Genomic DNA, 21193 nt, shown 5'->3' on the forward strand with positions numbered 1-21193 from the left:
AGATGCATTTAAATATTTTATAAAAAGTTACAAACTGGCATGAGAGAGTTGCTGGCACACACTCAATGTGCCAAAAGGCCAAGCCAAGCAGTCTATATGCTTATCATTTTTGTAAGTATTCATTATCACACACCCACACTAAAGCTTGAAGGGAGGACTTACAAGTCTCACCTCGCCTTCTCTATGCCACGCTCTCCCGTTCTGTATATATTTGTTCTGATTCTGTCTCTTTTTCTGTCCTCCATCGGCAAATTTGCACAACAAAGGTTCTGCAGGAGCTAAAGGAATAAGGAATACTTTGAATTAGGCAGTTTTGTATAAAATTTATTAGGCATTCCAAATATTGTATACATTTATTAGTAAAACACATTAAATTTTATTTACTTTTTCAAAAAATATGTAATGTTAAAATTACAGCATTAACACAGACCATTGATAGAGCATCAACTAGTGGGCAGGACTGAACATGAGAATATGTATTCCACAATACACTGTACCATCAATAGTTGACAATCAAGTCACATACAACTAAAGAATAAAAATCTTGAGGGATATGGGGACCAATCCATTTTCTTCTAACCATATAAACCCAAAATTGTTTAAAACACTTTTCTGTTAAATTTTTTTAAAATAGTTTAACGTGTTATAAAGGGGCATTCTCAATGTAAAATCTAGTCAGTTTCTAAAAGTCAATGGGGGTCTACATGGGCACTGTGATGTGCAGTATGGAATTAGTTGTGGTACAGGTCCTTAACTATCTATGGAGTGTAAACATATAAACTGATCACATACAAATACTGTCAAATGCCTAAAGCAAACTAAATGGAAAAATAAATAACATTTTCTCTAATCTCTTTCAGTTGTAGTCATCATGTGTTACGTCTAACAACGGGTTAAATGAAATATAAAATGAAAAATTTTAATTTTTTTGTCCCTTTAACATAGAGATATAACAAGACAGTAACATCAGGTACAGCTATGGACTGTAGTTTCTTCTTAGCTCTTCTAGTCAGATTATTATATTTCAATTTAAAATGATCACATAATAAGACTGTTAGCAAGACACACAACCAGGATATGTTCTACCACGTATCCCATGCATGTTGCATTGTTCTGTGAACTAATGAAGACTGTGGATCTAGTTCTGAGCTGTGACTTTCAGGAGGTGCAGTCCAGGAAGGAGGTGGGTTTGGGTAGGGAGCTTTAAGTCACTTTTGGGCTTCCTGCATTCTGGGTTTAGTTCCCATAGTCAGTTATAGCAGCTTTAGACATTTCAGCAGCTTCCCACAGGTGCCTGCATTCTGCTTGGCTAGGCCAGGCCAAAATAGCCAGAGCTTAGGCACTCTGGCACAAAACCTTCCTTTCTTAACATTGCTTCTGCACACCTTGTCATGCCACAAAAATGAAGGTTTGATGTGGAAGCAGTGTAGACTATTAACCCAATCTTATGCCACCTTGCACTGGGAGATTCCCAGCTGCTTTCCCCTTTTCACCTCTGCAGCATAGAGGAGACAGAGCCCAGAAATGAAACCGGAAATTCTTGACTATTTTCCTTTTACCTCACTCTTTGAGCAGCCTCAGAAAAAGGGATCACCTACATCTTTATGATGTTTTCCCTTTTCTAGTCTTTACACAGTAGACTAACCATGATCACCACTTCTGTTCCTTATCTCAAAATGTAAGCAGTCATAAAGAGAAAATATAGCTGGAAAAGTTTGCATCTTACTCTTTCCCTAATTTATTATCCTTCTGAGCACCTTTCACTGATACACAGTCTTTTCCCATCCAACCTCACCGACAGGTTGGAAGCATCATTGTGACTTGGCTCTTCACAATTCACTGCCAATAATTCCTGCTACATGAGCTGTCTAAGCTGTTTTGTGACACTCCTTTATTCTTTCTCTAATAGGTAACACCCCAGTGAGAAAAGCCTGGATCTAAAAACTTGTAGGTTTCCAAATGTGAATTAGGATTAGGAGACAAGAATCAAAATGGTAGCACACCTGTAACAAAATAAACCCAAAAATTTCAATATAGATATCATTAGTGCCCACATGCTATTCATGCTGTCTAAAAGTGCTAAAGCTGATTGCTTCTTCCATCTTTTGTATGACTTGTTTCTGAACCCTCTAACAGTGGAGACTGGATGGCTCAGAGGATTAATAACAAGGCAAAGACTTTCACCTCTAAGCCATCAGTTTAAGTCTGCCTCAGGCTGGGTGGTCAAGTCATTACCTGGGGCTGGCCTATGTGAAATGAATTATTGATACTATTTCTGGTTCTACTGGGAAAATACCCACATCATACCTGCATACTTCTTGGCAGTCTTTCCATGAAAGATGCATGGACTTAGAGGCAGAAACACCCTCACAGGTGGTCCCTTGTGGTCAAGGTTGAATATGAGGCATATCAGTGAGGAAGCTTGCACTGCTACTGCCTACATCGTATATATTCAGTAGACAAATAGAAATATTCAGTGTCTGGGTCTAGAAATCTGGCACCTTCCATGAAAACTCTTAAAAATAAATCTTAAGGGGAAATTACTTAATATTGCATAGTGATAAATTAAGCTAGGGACAATGTAGGCTGACAATATGGAAAACACCTAAGTGGGTTAGAAACACAAGTCTCATTGACTTCCAATTGAATTTGTGCTCCTAAGTCACTGAGGCACTTTTGAAAATCCCGTTCTATATGATTAGTTGTAACAAACTACTATAGTGATGTCCTTTGTGCTATTAGACTAAGATGTTCTTTATCTGTTGTATGAACTTTTCCTCAGTTAAACTGGTTGAGTGACTAGTGCTTCATGGCCGGAAGTACAGAGCCCCTGCACATCCCATGAAGTCTTTTTCGTCTTACCACAAATTTCTTCCTCCTCCCCCCTTTAAAAAGAGAAGAAAACTAACGTTACTCAGGCAATTCAAATGGTACGTTTCCTATAAGGATGTAAATTCTTCTGTTGCATATATAGGACATGTATGTACAACAGCAGTCTGTGTTGCTTGTTAAATGTATACCTTCATATATTCTGAGTTGAGCTGTCAAATATTTACCAAAAATATACAGTGGTGAAGTTATAACCTCAGACCAGTGGGTGAAGCACACTAAACTTTTGAATTCCTTTACTTCTGAATGCTAATTTTCTCAACATTACAGCTGCATTCACTTTTGCATTTAAAATACAGAAAACTCAACAAGGTGGTTTTAAAATACTAGTTCCTTAAAGAGTTTGCTTAAATGCTGCCTATTTTTTTCATAGCATATTGCCAAGTAACAAAGCATATGGTACCAATGAATTCTGACATTAAAACATCACTACAGTGATGCAGCAAGACCATACAGCTAGACACTTTTGCCAAAAACTGGATCCCCCCGCCCACCCCCAAACTAAATCATGTGTCTAGTGCAGGCCCAAAATCATAACAAATATCAGTAACTTTATATTTTTTAGAAAGAAACTGAATGGACTCCACTGTCACCAAATTAATCCTCGTTTTGTTGAATATAAAGCTCAGGGGCCAAAGGTCATTTCCCTGATCCTTCTAATATTGCCACAGTAGCACATTTTAAGTTGTCACAATTAACTTCTCTCTCTCTTTAATTACTGATCCTTAAAATTAAACAGCAGGCACAAGATGAGAGAATTAAGAAAAAAAATAAAACTCTCTCTCAAATTTAGCATTTTATTCTAGACTTAATAGGTGAAATCCTGGTCCCACTGACTTCAGAGGTGACAAGTTTTTACCCAATAATTCCAAGGCCTACAGTAACTGTGGTTCTTTCAAAGGTGTTGTCCACGTGTATTCCACTTCTGGTACACACACGCTCCATGCGCACAAGATCAGAATTTTTTTGAATAGCATTGTCCATTGGGAACTCATCTGCACCCTGTAGCTGAGGGCACAAAGAGTGGGTCAGCTGCAACTGTCCATCAGTTCTTTCACTAAAGCAGAGTTCACTTGATATAGGACTCTGTCTGAAGGAAGGCAGTTCATGGAATGTATGTGGAAAGCACATCTTGAAGAACTACGGTTACTATAGGCTGGGTAACCGATCTTTGTCCTTCTAGTGACTGTCCATATGGATTCCATTCCTGGTGACTCAGAAGCAGTGAGTTCATTTCCTGGAGGTGGATGCTCTGAACTGGAACAGTCTACCAAAGAGGAGTGCTGAGTGAAGCTGTTAACAGAACTCCAGGTAGCTAAGTAGAGCTGAATCCCTTGTTTCCTTAGATGAGTTGTCACAACCACCAACCACTTGGTGAATTCTCTCAAAGCCACAGAGAGTATGAAGGGAAGCACCCTTGTGTTGAGACTTTCCCACCAGGAACCTGAGGTATTTTCTGTGAGCCATGTGAACTGTAATGTGCAAAAAGATGTCTTGCAAGTCAACAGACATAAATCAATGTTGCAGATCTAAGCGAGGAATTATAGAAGCTAATGTTACCATCCTGAACTTGAAATGACTGACTAATTAGAGTTGAAGATCCAGAACAAGTTACCAAACACTTTTCTTTTTTGGGATCAGGAAAAAATGAGAGTAAAAGTCCCTGCCCTGGAACTCCAGGATGACTTGGGCAATTTGGAGCTATAGAAGGGAGTCCACTTGCTTTCTTAGCAATATCTTGTGAGACAGGTTACTGAAGAATCATGGAGAAAGGTAAATGGAAGGACTGGAACTGGATGGAGTATCCCTTGTCTGCTGTTTCCAGGACCCACTGGTCTGAGGTGATCTAGTTTCAGGACTCCCCAAAACAATTCCTAAACAGGGATGGAACGTGAGAGGGGCATGGGAGTAGGAGATGAAGGTAAATCCCGTGGTCTAAGTGACTCTTGACTGCACTATCAGAACTGCTGATGGAAGGTCGATGTAGAATGTGTGGTGAAGGAGGAAGGGGCAGAGCGTGTCTTCCTCAGAGGCTTGGACAATCTTTGCTAGCTGCAGTAGTATGAAGAAGGTTGTCTCTGTTCGATAGTTCTGAGGCCTATATTGTTTTCTCCTGGGGACTAGGATGTACACCTGCAGAGAGCATATGGCCCATGAGTCCTTTCTGTCCAGGACTCTGTCAGGAAGAAGAGATCGCAGCCTTCAAAGGGTTGGTCTTGATGGTCATTTGGACCTCCTTCAGTATTCCAGAAGATTTGTTACCAGGAGGCCCTGTGCATTCTGATTGCAGTCGCCATACCATGAGCTACCGTGTCCATGGCATTAGTGGCCTGTAATGAAGTCTGTGCAACCAGTTATCCCTCTAACACCAGCGACTTGAGCGCCTTTCTGTGTTCCTGCAGGAGCGACAGTTGATCCCAGTTCAGAAAAGTATATTTAGCCATAAGTGTTTGGTAATTTGATATGGGTATTTGTAAATTGGCTGAGGAGTATGTCTTATGCCCAAAGAGTTCCAGCTTTTTGGGGTCCTGGTCCCAAGATGTTGCCTTAGGTGGTCTCTGCTGTTTAGATTTCTTTTGGAGTCAGCCACTCCCAAGGGCAGGTGTTGGATGGTTATAAAAATATTCAAGTCCCTTAATGGAGACTTGGTAGTGTCTTTGAAATGGGTGCCATGGAAGGATGTTGCTCCCAAGAGTCTCGATGTTTTTGCAACGTAAGAGCATCCTCTGGATTCCCTGTCTGAATAGCTCGGTTCACAGGGCAATGAGTGGGCAATTACATTAGTGACATTTTCTCAAGACCTTCAGAACTAGAGGAGGAAAAAGAATATAATGCTCTCGTAGGTGGGGCCATTCTTTTGGGGGTTTTAAGGTCCCACAATATTCTGTACTGGGATGGAGGTGGTGGCTGTAGTCAGTGCTGGGGCCAATAATGTCCTAGTGGAGATGAACAATAGTGACTGGCTGGTTGGACACCGTTAAGTCTCCTACTATGGTGAACCTCATGGGCACCAACAAGGTCAGCTCTGAGAATGTTCTTTCCACTCTGGAAGTGTGTTCACTACTGCAGAGCACAGTCTGGGGTGCTCTGATGTCAGTACTGAGAGTGGGATCTTAGATCCTTGTACTGGCAAGGGAAGCTCTGATGATTGTGCCCATTGCTTTGGTGCTGCAGTTTTGGTTCTGAGATTTTTGGTGCCAGACACTTGGATTCCAATGCATCTGAGTGGTGTTGAGTCAACGGCTGGACCTCCTCTGGGCTCTGAACGGACTCCTAAGCTAGATCTATTCGTCATAAACATCATATTCCATTCTTCCTCTTTCCTCAGAGGAGAGAGTACAGAAACTCCGGTCAATTCGATAGTTGAGGGTGGGGCTTTCTCAGTGCTAAATGAGCTCTGGATCTCGGGGTAAATCCCTGGTTTACCAAAGTACTAAGAGTCAGTCTGATCTGGTGTGGCCATCTTCTCCCCTTCAGGAACCGATGAAGCAGTCAGGAACCTCGAAGAGGAAAAGATTCAGGTGAAATTCTTTCACTTTTTGGGTCCTTTTGGTAAAGGAGCAGCATATAGAGCACATGTGAGGTATATGTACTTCCCTGTGGCAGATGATGTTCTTAGAGTGTCATCATTAATGGAAACAATTACCTTGCAGAAGGGACAGGATTTGAATGCTGGAGACTTCAATGCCTCCATGTCCAGGAGGGTCCAGTGCCAGGGCACCTCCCGGACTTTGAAAACTTCTTTCTTTTTCAAAGAGCTTAAAGTCTGTAAATCTAATTGCACTAACTATATACTAACTAAAGAGAAAACAACTGGACAGTATGCAGAGATGGGGACATTAGAGGGTTCTGTCTCAAAGCCTAGGGGGTAAGAAGGAATAAAAGGGCAAATGGAGCTGCCCTGACATTTAAACACTTGGCTTTGGGTTCCAGGGGGCATGCAAAGTGCAGGTGTGGTCCCAATGGATATTACTATTCAAAAAGATTCTTATTCCTCATTCATGGGGCACACGCTCACCAGATGTGGAATACACGTGGACAAAATCCCTAGAAGAACAACTCTATTTCACAGCCATGCAATTCACCTCTTGCCATGTATTTGCAATTATGCTTCAGAATCTAAGCTTTCATTTAAAATAATAAAATGGTTGCGAAGAAAGCCTTTGAAACTTAACCAAGTACAAACTGATGTTGTGGTGTCTAACCAATAGCTTAGAGATGTTAACTGCCCTATTATTCTCCCTGGAGTATTAACTTTGAAACCTAATGACTACAGTTTACATTTTAGCATTTAATTATTTCAGCTTATCATTTTAGCAGGAACATTCAGGTAATGTGTGCATGCATCAATTCCAAATTGCATTCCACACCTTCCTAGGTGCCAAGCCTTATCTGTCCCCCACACCGAGCTGCCAAAATTTCCAGGCTCCCTCTCACAATTTCAATTACCTTTTTTCTAATATATATATTTTAAATATCAGCAGTACTTTGAAAACTAAAGACTTAGGGGCTGTTTAAAATTAAATATTACACAGAATACTATAATATTATATTGATTGACTTTCATTTTCATTATTAAGTCAAGAAAAAAACCCCTCAATTTAAAACGTATTTGTGGCAGACAAAGACATTTCCAGAATGCTGCACTTTTTTGTCTTAGAATTTAGATTAAGGTTGTAAGAACCTGCACAGGCACTTGCCTGTATCTAACTCTCTACCTACAGTAGAACCTCAGAGTTATGAACTGAATGGTCAACCACACAATCTCATTTGGAACCAGAAGTATGCAATCAGGCAGCACCAGAGACGCTCCGCCCCCCCCTCCCCCCAAAAGGCAAATTCAGTACAGTATTTTGTTAAACAAACTACTAAAAAAATAAAGGGTAAGTTTAAAAAAAGATTTCACAAGGTAAGGAAACTGTTTCTGTGCTCGTTTCATTTAAATTAAGATGGTTAAAAGCAGCATTTTTCTTCTGCTAGTAAAGTTTCAAAGCTGTATTAAATTAATGTTCAGTTGTAAACTTTTGAAAGAACAACCATAACGTTTTGTTCAGAGTTACGAACATTCCAGAGTTATGAAATGTCTTATGCCCAAAGAGTTCCAGCTTTTTGGGGTCCTTCTCCCAAGATGTTGCCTTATCCTCCATTCCCAAGGAATTCGTAACTGTGAGGTTCTACTATATATTGATAGTCTATAAAGATCATTGCTACAAATAGTACCAAACAACTTTAGGAAAACAAATTGTTCTATAAGACTGTGACCTTATAATAAAAATTAAGGGTCAGATTCTGATTCCCATACTTGCAGTGAATAGTACCTTACACCATGGATAGTCCCAATGACTTCAGTGGAACTACTCATGGAGAAAGGAGCCACTTGGTGTAAAGTACTAGCATCTGGCCCCAAGAAATCACCAGCTGGATTGTATACACAAGGAAAGCCACAGGCTTAACCTAGTGGATACACAGGAAAATTAAAATTAATTTTCAAAATTAAAAACACCCAGTGCTTATCTCTCCTAGCAGTTAAAAGAATTTTCCAGCTCTGACTCCTAAATCTTTTGAGAAGGAGAAGAGATAAGGACCACAGTCTGGATTTAGGGTCTTCTGAAAATCCTTTTGCTACTTCTGTTCTCTGCCAATTTACCAAAGGCCAGATTCTTACATTGAGCAGTATCTTACTCTATGAGTAGTCTCACTAATTTGATGGGATTACTCATGGAGGAAAGCATTACGTATCATGAGTAAAGGTGGAAGAGTTTGGCTCCAAATTAGGGCAACTAGAACACCCGCTTTTTTTTTTGTCTTCCAGCTCAGAACTTCAGACCATAAATCAGATCAATTTTATACAACCTCTGAATTGGCTTTTAGCTCTGGAATAAGCTATAAAACAGATTTCACACAAAAAATGTCTGGGATTTGCTTTCATGAGTTGTTGTGGAGAAGACGCACAGAGTTCTGAGTTTAGCGTTTGGCATATTAGAAATGCTTCAACATATAGTAGGTACTACTGTGGATTTATAACATGGTTGATTTAACATTGATCTCTGAGCCTCATCTTTTTGCATGACTTAAAAACCCGCAAACCAAAAAAACCTTTTGCAATCTTGACACCACATCAATTTTGGGGTGAGGGAGTGAGTTTGCACTTGATATAGGTGTTTGGGTAAAGAACCATTTTAATATTAATCTTGGATAACTCTCAGGGTTGGGCTCCTGTAACTGTTGATTGTTTAATAGTCTGCATAAGGAAATAGTTCTATCCTGCACCTCTCTTGGAAGTTCCAGTGCCAGGATACATACTTGAGCCGGATTCATTATTTTTTGCCTTCACAAGGCACTTTGCATTAAGGTATCCTGATCTGCCTTCTCATGCTGCCCAGGAGGTCCAGCTCTGTTTCCTACAACTGTGTTTAAACCCTTCTTTCATTTAAATCCAATCTTTGTTATTTTAACTAAAAGAGATGTTCTTCCTCCTATACTTATTTCATTACAATCCCCCTCTCCTACTCTCTCCATCCTGGTATCAGTGTTGAAATATCCACCTCTGTTTGCTGATTTTAGCCAAGTTTCTAGTACACAGTGTTTCATTTTAAACATGCAGTTCCACTTCTGCAGTTTCATTTTGTATGTCTCTAAACTTGCTCCCTCCTCACTCCCCCAAAGGATAACCATCTACTTTGTACAACTTTACCCTCTTACTATCCATTTAGGAGCAGACTGTGCCTGGTTCTTACATGGGTGTGAGCCTTCTCCACTGCCTTTGCATGGCCTGCTAAGGGCCAGGGAGCTGCCCCATATCCTAGTCCCCTTCTGTGTCAGACTGCAGTGCAGGGTGGGTAATCAGCTGTACCGCCTGCAGGACTACAGTAACTCCTCACTTAACGTCATCCCAGTTAACGCTGTTTCGTTATTAAGTCGCTGATCAATTAGAGAACATGCTTGTTTAAAGTTGCGCGATGCTCCCTTATAACGTTGTTTGGCAGCCTCCTGGTTTGTCCACTGGTTGCAGAAAGAGCAGTCCGTTGGAGCTAGCTGGTAGGGGCTTGGAACCAGGATGGACCGGCAGCTCCCCAATCAGCTCCCCTAAGTTCCCTGTGAGGCAGTCGCTCAGCAGGCTATCAATTGCCGGCAGTTCAGTGTCCCTCCCCCACACTGGAGGACGGGGTGGGGGGGAAGAGGGGTGCTAATGTCAGGGTGGACCCCTTCTCCTGTACCTCATCTCCACAGAGCGGGGGTGGGGGTGGGGGGAGAGAATGGGACAGGACACTACAGGGCTCAGGGAAGGAGACGGCTGCTGTCTCAACCTGCTGATCTACTTAAAAAGGCAGTGTACTTCCAGTGTGGTTAGCATACTTAAAGGGGCAACGCACGTCTCTCTCTCTCACACACGTATACACATACACATACACACACACACACACACACAGTGTGTCTCTGTCTCTCTCTGCCATGCTGTCTCCTCCCTCCATTTGTTGTGCCTTGTAGAGTGTGAGGCTACATTAACAATGTCGTGTTAACCCTTGTGGGCTCAGCCGAGTGCTAGTTTATCATTTAGCAGTAAGGCATTCCCTAAGAAATATCCCACCCTCTTCCACCCTCTGACTTCACTACCTCAGCAAGCTTCACAATCATCATTGCTGTGTACAGTATTAAATTGTTTGTTTAAAACTTATACTGTGTGTGTATACATATACATACAGTCTTTTGCCTGTTGAAAAAAATTTCCCTAGAACCCAACCCCTGCTATTTACATTAATTCTCATGGGGAAATTGGATTCACTTAGCATTGTTTTGCTTAAAGTAGCATTTTTCAGGAATATAACTACAATGTTAAGTGAGGAGTTACTATGTATCAGTGGAAGAACTCTGCCTGTGTCAGGGAGCATCAGGAGCAATTCTACCTCTACAGAAATTCTCCCCAAGGGACAGGGAAGCTTCTCACCACCCACAACTCAGGGCTGTGCCTACATGGTAGTACCACTGAGTCTTTGATAATGTAGCTTTCCTCAGTGACACCCTTCCTCACCTACTTATTTGAATAACGAGCAGTGTAATGCTAAGTATTTGTAGTATTAACAAAGGGTGTATCTTACTGTCCCCAGATAGTCACATTTACAAAGTGTGTGCCCTCAACCCACTTGTTATACAAATCACTCCTATAATGTAATCCTGCCCAACAACTTGCTGCTTCTACCTGGTAAAACCTGATAGGACAAGGGTGTAACTCTGGCTTCAAAAGGGCCCAGTGTAGGCAGGGTGTGATCAGCTATGATAAGCTGACAGCTGCCCATCCAGATGTGGGCAGGACGCAAGAGCTGCAAATGAGCAAGCTAAAAAGCACTAGCAGGAACTCCCACAATTTTGCAGTTGCCAGTTTTGCACAGATTCTACACAGTCCTTTCCTTTTGGTTAGAAATACTTAAATACTGATTAGAGCTTTGTCTGCTCCTATTCATGAGACTTTTAATGGTGTCTTAGCAATTTCAGTATTATAAAACAAAGCAAAATGAAAGGGAACAAGAGAGCAGTTAACATTCAATGAAAATAGTACCATTATCTACCTGCTGACTCGTGGATTTTCCACCTCACAAAATAAATAATCTACATGGGATATTTGCAAAGATAGTCAATAGGAAAATGGAAGTTATAGCCCCTAGCCCTAAAGTCCACAGTTTTCATGCAATTATTATTTGGTAGGCCATGAAACGCATCCCAGTGCAGAGAGTCTGCAAAAGGCACTCAGGTCAAAATGTCACCCTGCAATAGATCAAGCTGGGTAAGGGGAAGCAGCCTTCCATGCCTACCAAAGCACAGACTGACTCATGCAGGAGTAATCTTTCAAGGATGAGGCATGTATGCAGTTTTATTAAACAAGCCAAATTATTTTTTTGCTCTTTGTTTGCTTTTTTCCTTTTCCTGTGTTCTCTGTGCCAAGGTCTTGGCATGAAGGATGTGTCATCAATGGGATGAGAACACCAGTAAATGCGTCAACACCACTGTAACTTGTAAAATTCTTTCTTAGAGTGTCCCTGTAAAATAGTTACCAAAGGAAGCCTGGAATCTTAGCCATGTATGCTTTCCTCATGTATTGTCCTGTTTTGCTTCCTAATTTACTCTGCTGCTTTGTGTGATAAAATTCTCTTTCCATGTTATATAGAGTGACTTCAAATTTAAATTAATGGAATATATATATGTTTTCCTGTTATTATATTTTTAACAGGCAAGATATCAGTGAAGGTATTGTGAGCATAGTCTCTCGCCACTGAACTCCTGTGCATTTTGACTTCAAATTCTTTTATATTTTTCTAGCATTTTCTGTGGGTCTCTTTTTTCCCTGGCTCAAGAACTTGAAAACCTGTTTCAGATGCCTGAGTGGAAAAATTCAATGCACTTCAAAAGGATTTTCTGTAGGCAGGCCACAAAGATGTTGCTCATCGAATCCAGTCTGCCAGCAAGTGAATGACTTCAAACAAAAGCATGGGTAGATGGCAAAACAGTAAGTTTAGGTTACCTTTTTTTTAAATTTATTTTTTAAAATAAACTGCAGCTAATTGATCCAAGGGCCACTAATCAACCTCTGCTCTAACGAGTATACAATTAGCTTCCGTTGGGGTTACACAGAATGTAAGTCAGTGCAGAATTTGGCTCAAGACATCTGAACTGCTTTTCTACTTTGTAGAGTGGAACACAACAGCACAACTTCCCAGTGAAGCTCTACTGTGAAAATGAAAACAATCATGGTGTTATTTTTTTACAAAAGTGGCATTACTGTGTTCCAGGCCAGCAAATATTCTAGCTATCCAGGGAAGCAGTGTTACATTTTAAAGAATGACAAACCAGGTATAACAATCCCCAGGATATGCTTAAACTGTAAGGTCAGTCATCTATTGATATATGTTCTCAGAATAGCAATATAAGCAACATACCAGAAACTCCCGGTGGTGTCTTAATGAATTTTCCATTAAAATGAGCAATCACTGCTTCACATTTTTCTGTTGATTCCATCCTATGTAAATAAAGGATAAAATAGAAATTAAACGTTTGCCCGGTTTCTGCATTTGAAAAAAAAACAAAACAGATTTACTAGGTTTTCTTGCTCTCCTTTCACTTTTGTGACTTCCTTTTGTGTGTGTGAGCAACAGGGTAAAATTAAAGAGAATTAACTTTTTGTGCAAAGTGATAAGACTCGACACTCTGGGAATTTAATTTCTCTGTTTATTAGGTCATGTTCTGCAGAGGTCAGATAATATGGGTTATACAAGTTAGGCCACGTATACTCAATTTCCAAGGGTTGACAATGGGACTATCACTACAGGATTCTTGGTGTTTGGATCCTAAACCCAATGCTTCAAGAAACCCTCCCTCATTTCTCCCTCCCTCCCACCTTCTTAAAGGTAGAGGAGGCATGTAACAGGAAAACCCTCACCCCTGAATTCTCCTCAAGAGGATCTCTCTTTCGCCATCTTCCAACTTTATAAGGAAGGTCAAATAAAGGCCAATGCCCTATCCCAAAATTCAGTTAGGTTCTTCAGAAAGTGGACCAGGAAGCAGCTTAGCATCCCAATGATGCAGAAGGAGCAGGAACACTGACTCCTGCAAAATCCTAGAAAATGCAAAAACAGAGATGCCCAATAAACCTTATAACAGTAGTTAGGGAATCCACTCGCTTACCTGGAGAGGGCATGATAGCTGGAACAGCTCATAACTGCTAGCCTGAGTTGCCCTAGCTACGGAACTAAGCCAAAAGGGGTGTGGCCATCATTTTGTTTCCCCATTGCTGCTGTTTAGTGAAGCACAGTGGCCCTGACCTAATTACTCCATTGCTCCTTCAGAAAATCCCAAGAGAAGTGCAACCTGCACCAGGTGAACTGGGAATAGGGTGAGTCAGGACAGCAAAAAGGTAAGGCTCGGTTAACAGGAGACCTCAAGGCATCTAACAGTAGGAAACTCCATTCACACAGCACACTGAACTGCCTTCAGACAGTCCTGACTTTTAGTCATTACCAACTTGGACTGCACTGGAACTGCTCACCCAGAGATGAAAAGCAAAGAGATAGCAATTTTAATAGGAGCATACGTTTCACAGTTGTTTATAAAATGAAGTTTAGGTAATATATACAAAATCATTAAAGGGATTGTTATCTGCATATTACATTTGTGAAACTCAGATCCACAGGTTAGGCCATATGATTAAGTCACCTTCCGCTCATCAGCAATCTACAGTAGCCAATGAGAGGTAAATATTGGTGCTTTTGGACTCCTGCTAGTCTTCCCATTCAGACCCTGGGAAATTCTTCCACAGCCAAGAACCAGGATCGGCAAATGGGCAGACTGAACAAAAGGGTTTTTTCACAAATGTAATTGGAGAACCAAGAGAGCTTGGAGGGGGCTCTGGGTTGCTGGATCTGAGTCACTGTGTTAGTCTCAGATTCAAATCTGGATTTGATAAAATCTATTCTGAGGTTACTTTCTACTAACCTCCTAAAACATCATGGACACAAGAACTGAAAACTTACTGTACATTCATTCGTATGTCCCTGAAACACCTTCAGTCTCAAAAAGGCATTCACTCATTAACGTTCAGACATCTAACTTGCAGTATTTGAGTATATGTGGTGTGGCAAATTGCCAGCACTACTTTGATGGGTTTCATGCTTTCTCCTCTTGGGGATGGTTCAAGGCACCGTTTCTTGCCCCTGAACTGGGGTATTAACTGCCCCACTAGTGTCCTAGAGGAGGGGAGTGGAGAGGGAGGGACCCGGGACCGCCCTCTACTCCGGGTCCCAGCCCAGGGGCCCTAGGGATAGCAGCAAACCGCTTGAACTAGCGGTTCCTTCCCCTGGGCTACTTCCCTCTACTGCCCTTCAGCTTGTGGAGCTTCCTGTCCTCCCTCTACACAAACCAGGTGTCCCTTTACCTAGGGTCTTGGTCTTCTTAGCCCACCGCAGCACTTCTCCAAACTCTCCTCTGCTTCCTTCCAAACTGCTCCAACACCAATTCACTCTGCTTCCCTTGTCTGATTGAAGCAGGGGCGTTTTATCACGTGACTGGCTTCAGGTGCTTTAATTAATCTATAGCAAACTTTCTTCCCTCTACAGGGAATAAGGCTCCCTTCTAACACTCTCCTGCTGCCCTCTGGCCATGCTGTATCACAGTGGATAGATGTTAAAATATGGTCTTATACAACTCATCTACATAGGTTTCCTCTCCTGTTAATGTAAAAGTCAGCCATATTTCTAAATGAACACATGGAGCCGTTTCAGTCTTAGTATAGTAGAGAACCCACTTAGAAAGTACAGATTTTGAAGCTAAGGTCTTTTTCCCAACACACCCACAACACAAACGGTGATTTGGATTTGCATATCTCTTGTGCACTTTCCAGGTAGAATTTTAATGCTCTTCTGGCATCTAATGCCACAAGAGTTAAGGGTAAAATCTTGCCCCAAATACCTCTTGTTTAACAGAATGAGATGCAACTTGCAAAGAGAACCATTTCAGGGAGACCCTATGGTCTTGTTAATTTCCCACAAGCAAACTCAGTGAAACCACACCCTAAAACATTTGAATTTGAACAAATCAACAAACTCCTATTATTCAGGTGCCATACACTGTTCAGATTCCTCTCTGTGTGGTCCATTAGAGCACCAACAATTTTATATTCACCTACTTGTTCAAATACAAAACTACCAAAAGATAGACAAAATATCAGAAATGTTCATTCAGTCACCTGGTCTTCAAATTCCAAAAGGACTAATTCTACCTATCATCAGTGTTTTTGTGGCACATCTATATGCTTAATCATATATCTTTTAGAATCTACTTCCTTAATTCAAGGAGTGCTCCTTACTGCAGACACTGTTAACAGAAATCTCCAATCCAGTTCTCAAATTTGGTCATTCAGCTTGCACACGGACGAGATCTTGACTGTTTTAAAGAGTGATCATGAGACGATCTAGGCTTAATGCAGGACTTAGAGATAGAGAAAATAAATGCTAAAGGGCCACAGGAGAACTCTTGGCCTGGAAATCTGCAGTAGTCAAATAGCCAGTAACTAAAGGAAACACAGACCCCCAGCGGCGGGGTATTTGAGAGCTGAGTGGACCATGGAAATAGTGTTTGATCTTATTGACTCTAAGGGAGAACCATTCCCATCTAGATGTCAACTGCTTTTGGTGTAAGATTTATGTGGAGAATCAAAAATATATTTTTTTCCAAAATGGCAACAGGCTCATGAGCCAGAATATGCCAAGCACTGATAATACAGAGTGATGGGTCTCTTTCCTCAGAAAAATTGATGCAAAGAAAGGTATTTCAGTAGTGCAGGAGCCCTCCTACCTCTCCTTCTGGAAGCCTAGCCTCAAAAACTGGATTACAGAGGCCAGGGTGGGGTTCTGCTCATACAGTACTTAACAGGGAAAATTTGCACTTGAAGAGACCCTATTTAGCAGAAGTAGGTCAGATTATCAGCATGTGGCACTGTTATAAGTTTTCCTAATGGAAGGTCTTAGGGGAATGTGGAAAGGAGGGTCTGTGATGAGAGGATTTCAGCCCAAATCCTTCCACGAGTGTTGGCTATCATTAGAGATGGTGATGAGAAGGCTTCACATACTTCCTGCCCACTTACTCAGGTGTGGGGGAGGTGGGAACAATAGCTTATGCCAGTAGACCCCACAGAAGTGAAAAGTGGAGTCTTGTTCCTGTTTGAACCCCTGCACTGGTGCCCAAAGCAAGCCAAAATTGGCCCCAAATCTTAGTTGAGAGTCTGACATGTTTGGCTAAACAAAGGACAGATTACCAAAGTCCCGCTGCATCTCTTAATTAAAAAGGGATTCAAATTAAAAGTATGGTAAGCTTTCTGTAATCACCTCTTCCTCCTCCTATTCTGAGTGAACCCTGAGTGACAATAGCTAGAAAAAGACATTTTTATGATTAACACTATTGATGGACACATGGTTTACATAGTACTGAATGAAAAAAGTGGATAAGCAAACTATAGTACCTTGCAAAGCCAACACCACGACTTGTGCCACTGGAATCACGAAGTATCCTTGTAGAGATAACTTGCCCGAATGGCTTGAGCATATTCTCAAGCTCTTGTTCATCCATTGACAGCGGCAAATTGGAAATATATAAGTTAGTTGGATCTTGTTCTTGTTGCTGAAACAGAATTAAAAACTGCCATTTAATTTTCAAAACCAATAGAGTAGAAAGAAATCTTAAGCATAGACTATGTCTATCATTACATCTATTTTTCTATGTTTAAGAGTCTCAGGTCCCATTATACAAGCCTTTCTTTCCCCACATCACCCATTTTAAACAACTGTCTCAGTATAATTATTCAAGCAAGAGAAAACTGCTTAAAGCATGTCTGGAGCGACTTTTTGTTAACCTTAACCATTCTGATAAAAAGTGGAGAGTAGAATGAACAAATGACCAGTCTTAACATATATATCATATCTTTATTTTAAGGTTTTTGGAAAGAAGGTTAATATTAGAGTGGAGCAACTCAAGGAAAATCAGGATTGAAGCTGGGAGAAGAGGAAAAATTAGACTAATGGAATGTTACCCTGAAAATGGATGAGGAAAAGAGATAAGAAACAATAGGAAAGGAAGAAAAAACTGGAGTGAAGAGATAAAAGGAATGGAAAAGACAAATGATACAATGCATTTTTTTTTAAAAGTACACTGGCAAAACGTTACAATAAAAATAGGCAGTTGTCCAATGCAGATAAAGCTGTGCAGGAAATGGTTTTCCTAACCCAAGAAAATTCTCTTATTCCACATTGGGAGAATAGACACACACACACACGCAGTGAGATAGAGCATGAGCAGAACAGTCAACCCAGCTGTTAAGACAAAGCAGAAAGCATACAGGGAGTGGAAGATGGGAGGGATCAGCAAGGCAAGCTACCTTATTGGGGTCAGAACATGTGGGGGTAAAGTGAGAGGCTAAAAGTCAAGTAGAGTTGGACCTTGCAAAGGGAATTAAAACCAATAGTAAAAAGTTATATATCCCTATAAATAAGAAGAAAACAAAGAAAGAAGAAGTGGGACTGCTAAACACGGAGGATGGAGTGGAGGTTAAGGATAATCTAGGCATGGCCCAATATCTAAACAAATACTTTGCCTCAGTCTTTAATGAGGTTAATGAGGATCTTAGGGATAATGGTAGCATGAGAAATGGGAATGAGGATATGGAGATAGAGATTACCATATCTGAGGTAGAAGCGAAACTCGAACAGCTTAATGGGACTAAATCGGGGGGCCCAGATAATCTTCATCCAAGAATATTAAAGGAATTGGCACATGAAATTGCAAGCCCATTAGCAAGAATTTTTAATGAATCTGTAAACTCAGGGTTGTACTGTATGACTGGAGAATTGCTAACATAGTTCCTATTTTTAAGAAAGGGGAGGAAAAAAGTGATCTGGGTAACTACAGGCCTGTTTGACATCTGTAGTAAGCAAGGTCTTGAAAAAATTTTTGAAGGAAAAGATGGGGATCAATATGAAAATTGAAAGGTGGATAAGGAATTGTTAAATGGGAGACTACAGCGGGTCATATTGAAAGGTGAACTGTCAGGCTGGAGGGAGGTTACCAGTGGAGTTCCTCAGGGATCGGTTTTGGGACCAATCTTATTTAATCTTTTTATTACTGACCTCGGCACAAAAAGTGGGAGTGTGCTAATAAAGTTTGCGGATGAGGTATTGAGCTGGGAGGTATTGCCAATACAGAGAAGGACCAGGATATCATACAGGAGGATCTGGATGACCTTGTAAACTGGAGTAATAGTAATAGGATGAAATTTAATAGTGAGAAGTGTAAGGTCATGCATTTAGGGATTAATAACAAGAATTTTAGTTATAAGCTGGGGAACGCATCAATTAGAAGTAATGGAGGAGGAGAAGGACCTTGGAGTATTGGTTGACCACAGGATGACTATGAGCCGCCAGTGTGATATGGCCGTGAAAAAAGCTAATGCGGTCTTGGGATGCATCAGGCAAGGTATTTCCAGAGATAAGGAGGTGTTAAGTACCACTATACAAGGCACTGGTGAGACCTCATCTGGAATATTATGTGCAGTTCTGGTCTCCCAAGTTTAAGAAGGATAAATTCAAACTGGAACAGGTACAGAGAAGGGCTACTAGGATGATCTGAGGAATGGAAAACCTGTCTTATGAAAGGAGACTCAAGGAGCTTGGCTTGTTTAGCCTAACCAAAAGAAGGCTGAGAGGAGATATGATTGCTATCTATAAATATATCAGAGGGATAAATACCAGAGAGGGAGGATAATTATTTAAGCTCAGAACCAATGTGGACACAAGAACAAATGGATATAAACTGGCCATCGGGAAGTTTAGACTTGAATTTAGACGAAGGTTTCTAACCATCAGAGGAGTGAAGTTCTGGAACAGCCTTCCAAGGGAAGCAGTGAGGGCAAAAGACCTATCTGGCTTCAAGATTATACTCTATAAGTTTATGGAGGAGAAGATATGATAGGATAACATGATTTTGGCAATTAATTGGTCTTTAACTATTCATGGTAAATAGGCCCAATGGCCTGTGATGGGATGTTAGATGGGATGGGATCTGAGTTACTACAGAGAATTCTTTCCTGGGTATCTGGCTGGTGAGTCTTGCCCACATGCTCAGGATTCAGCTGATTGCCACAGTTGGGGTCGGGAAGGAATTTTCCTCCAGGGCAGATTGGAAGAGGGCCTGGAGGTTTCTTGCCTTCCTCTGCAGCATGGGGCACGGGTCACTTGCTGGAGCATTCTCTGCACCTTGAAGTCTTTAAACCATGATATGAGGACTTCAATAGCTCAGACATAGGTGAGAGGTTTATTGCAGGAGAGGGTGGGTGATATTCTGTGGCCTGCATTGTGCAGGAGGTCAGACTAGATGATCATAATGGTCCCTTCTGACCTTAATATCTATGAATCACGTGCAAGACATGCACCTGGGATCTGGGAGACCTGATTCACACCAGAGACTTGTACTTGGGTCTCCCACATCCCAAATGAGAGCCTTGACCGCCAGGCTATTAGCTGTTCTGGGCCTTCCCTCTCTCACTGGTTTTGATCAGAAATTCCATCCTGGACCTGATAAGCCTGTTTGTCCAAATGAATATATTCCAGCAAAAAGTATTAGTTTTGTCAAAAAATTCCTGACCAGCTCTAGATTTATACAAACAAAATTATTTGATTGAGTGATACAAATCCATGAATTTATTCAAATAATATGTGCCCAGTTTTACATTACCTGTAATATTAAATATAGTTAATTAAACACTGCTTCCTCCCTGAATTCACCAGAACCTGTGCTTGATGATCTTTAGGACATATTGCAAGATACACCTATATTTCTAGGCTTTTATAGAAGACATAGGGAGGGATGAATGGAGTATGACTGGTATCGTGTGAGAGAGCTTGTGATGGAAGCTGCTAAAGAGGCTTTTTAATATTACTAATTATTAATCGTACAATACCCCAAAATGTGCTTCACAAATAAGAGGAACGCAGTCTCTGCTCCAAAGAGCTTGCAGTCTAAATATAATATAATATAAAAGAACAAGTCAGAACAAATAACGAGTGGGGAGAAAGGGAAGACGAAGGACAGAGTGACAAGGTCACACAGTTACTCAGGTTGACTCTGCACAAAACGTAACAGGTTTTCCCTCCATTATACTTAATTTTATACAGAATTTTAATTGTCCCATTTCTCTCTGAGAAAGGACACCAGAGGGACAAAAAATCCTCGCCCTGCCCTCAGCCATTGCTCTAAGCTTTATTACTGACCAAATCCTTCTCTATAAACTTGTGATTACTTAATTTTTTTTTCGTGACGATAAATCCACTTAAATCCTGGCCCTTGATTCCTCACAATCTAACTAGAGGATAACGCCTCTGCAAAGCATGCCTTTGTCATCTCCCATCTGAAATACCGCAACGAAACATACGTGAGCATGAATCTAACAACACTTAGGGCAGCTTTTTACCATACGGAAAAGCTCATCTGTGCAGGAAACAGAATCTTCTGGGGCTGGTCTAGGAGTCAGGAACAATTCCCAAAGGAACTAAGGACTATTACAAACCTCACTATCTTCTGCTCCATGTGCAAAGAACGTTTCTTCACCCTTCCTTCCCCAATATAAACTCACAGCAGCATGTACATTTAAAAAATAAAAAACAAAAACAGGAAAGAAACCCAAAACCCTACAAAAAGAACCCTCTGCACAATACACACAGTTCTCCCCCTGGATATGAGGTCTGGTCTAGGTCTACACTACAGACTGGTGCCA

General features: G+C 41.0%; 1 protein-coding gene across 12 annotated transcripts in view; it reads right to left on the reverse strand.

The window, feature by feature from the left end:
* The window catches only part of RBMS1 (RNA binding motif single stranded interacting protein 1), a 208266-nt gene that overhangs the window by 18840 nt on the left and 168233 nt on the right, over positions 1 to 21193 (reverse strand). For 9 of the 12 annotated variants that reach the window (XM_073305604.1, XM_073305606.1, XM_073305609.1 and 6 more), the window contains exons 5-7: positions 16892 to 17049; positions 12819 to 12898; positions 163 to 278 (exon numbers count right to left, since the gene is read on the reverse strand). In XM_073305604.1, coding sequence (XP_073161705.1) covers positions 163 to 278; positions 12819 to 12898; positions 16892 to 17049 — 354 coding nt within the window. The remainder of the gene's footprint in view (positions 1 to 162; positions 279 to 12818; positions 12899 to 16891; positions 17050 to 21193) is intronic. The other 3 variants (XM_073305605.1, XM_073305603.1, XM_073305608.1) reach the window with 1 other exon arrangement.

The sequence above is a fragment of the Lepidochelys kempii genome, chromosome 11 (genome assembly GCF_965140265.1).
Source record: "Lepidochelys kempii isolate rLepKem1 chromosome 11, rLepKem1.hap2, whole genome shotgun sequence".
NCBI classification, from domain to species: Eukaryota; Metazoa; Chordata; order Testudines; family Cheloniidae; genus Lepidochelys; species Lepidochelys kempii.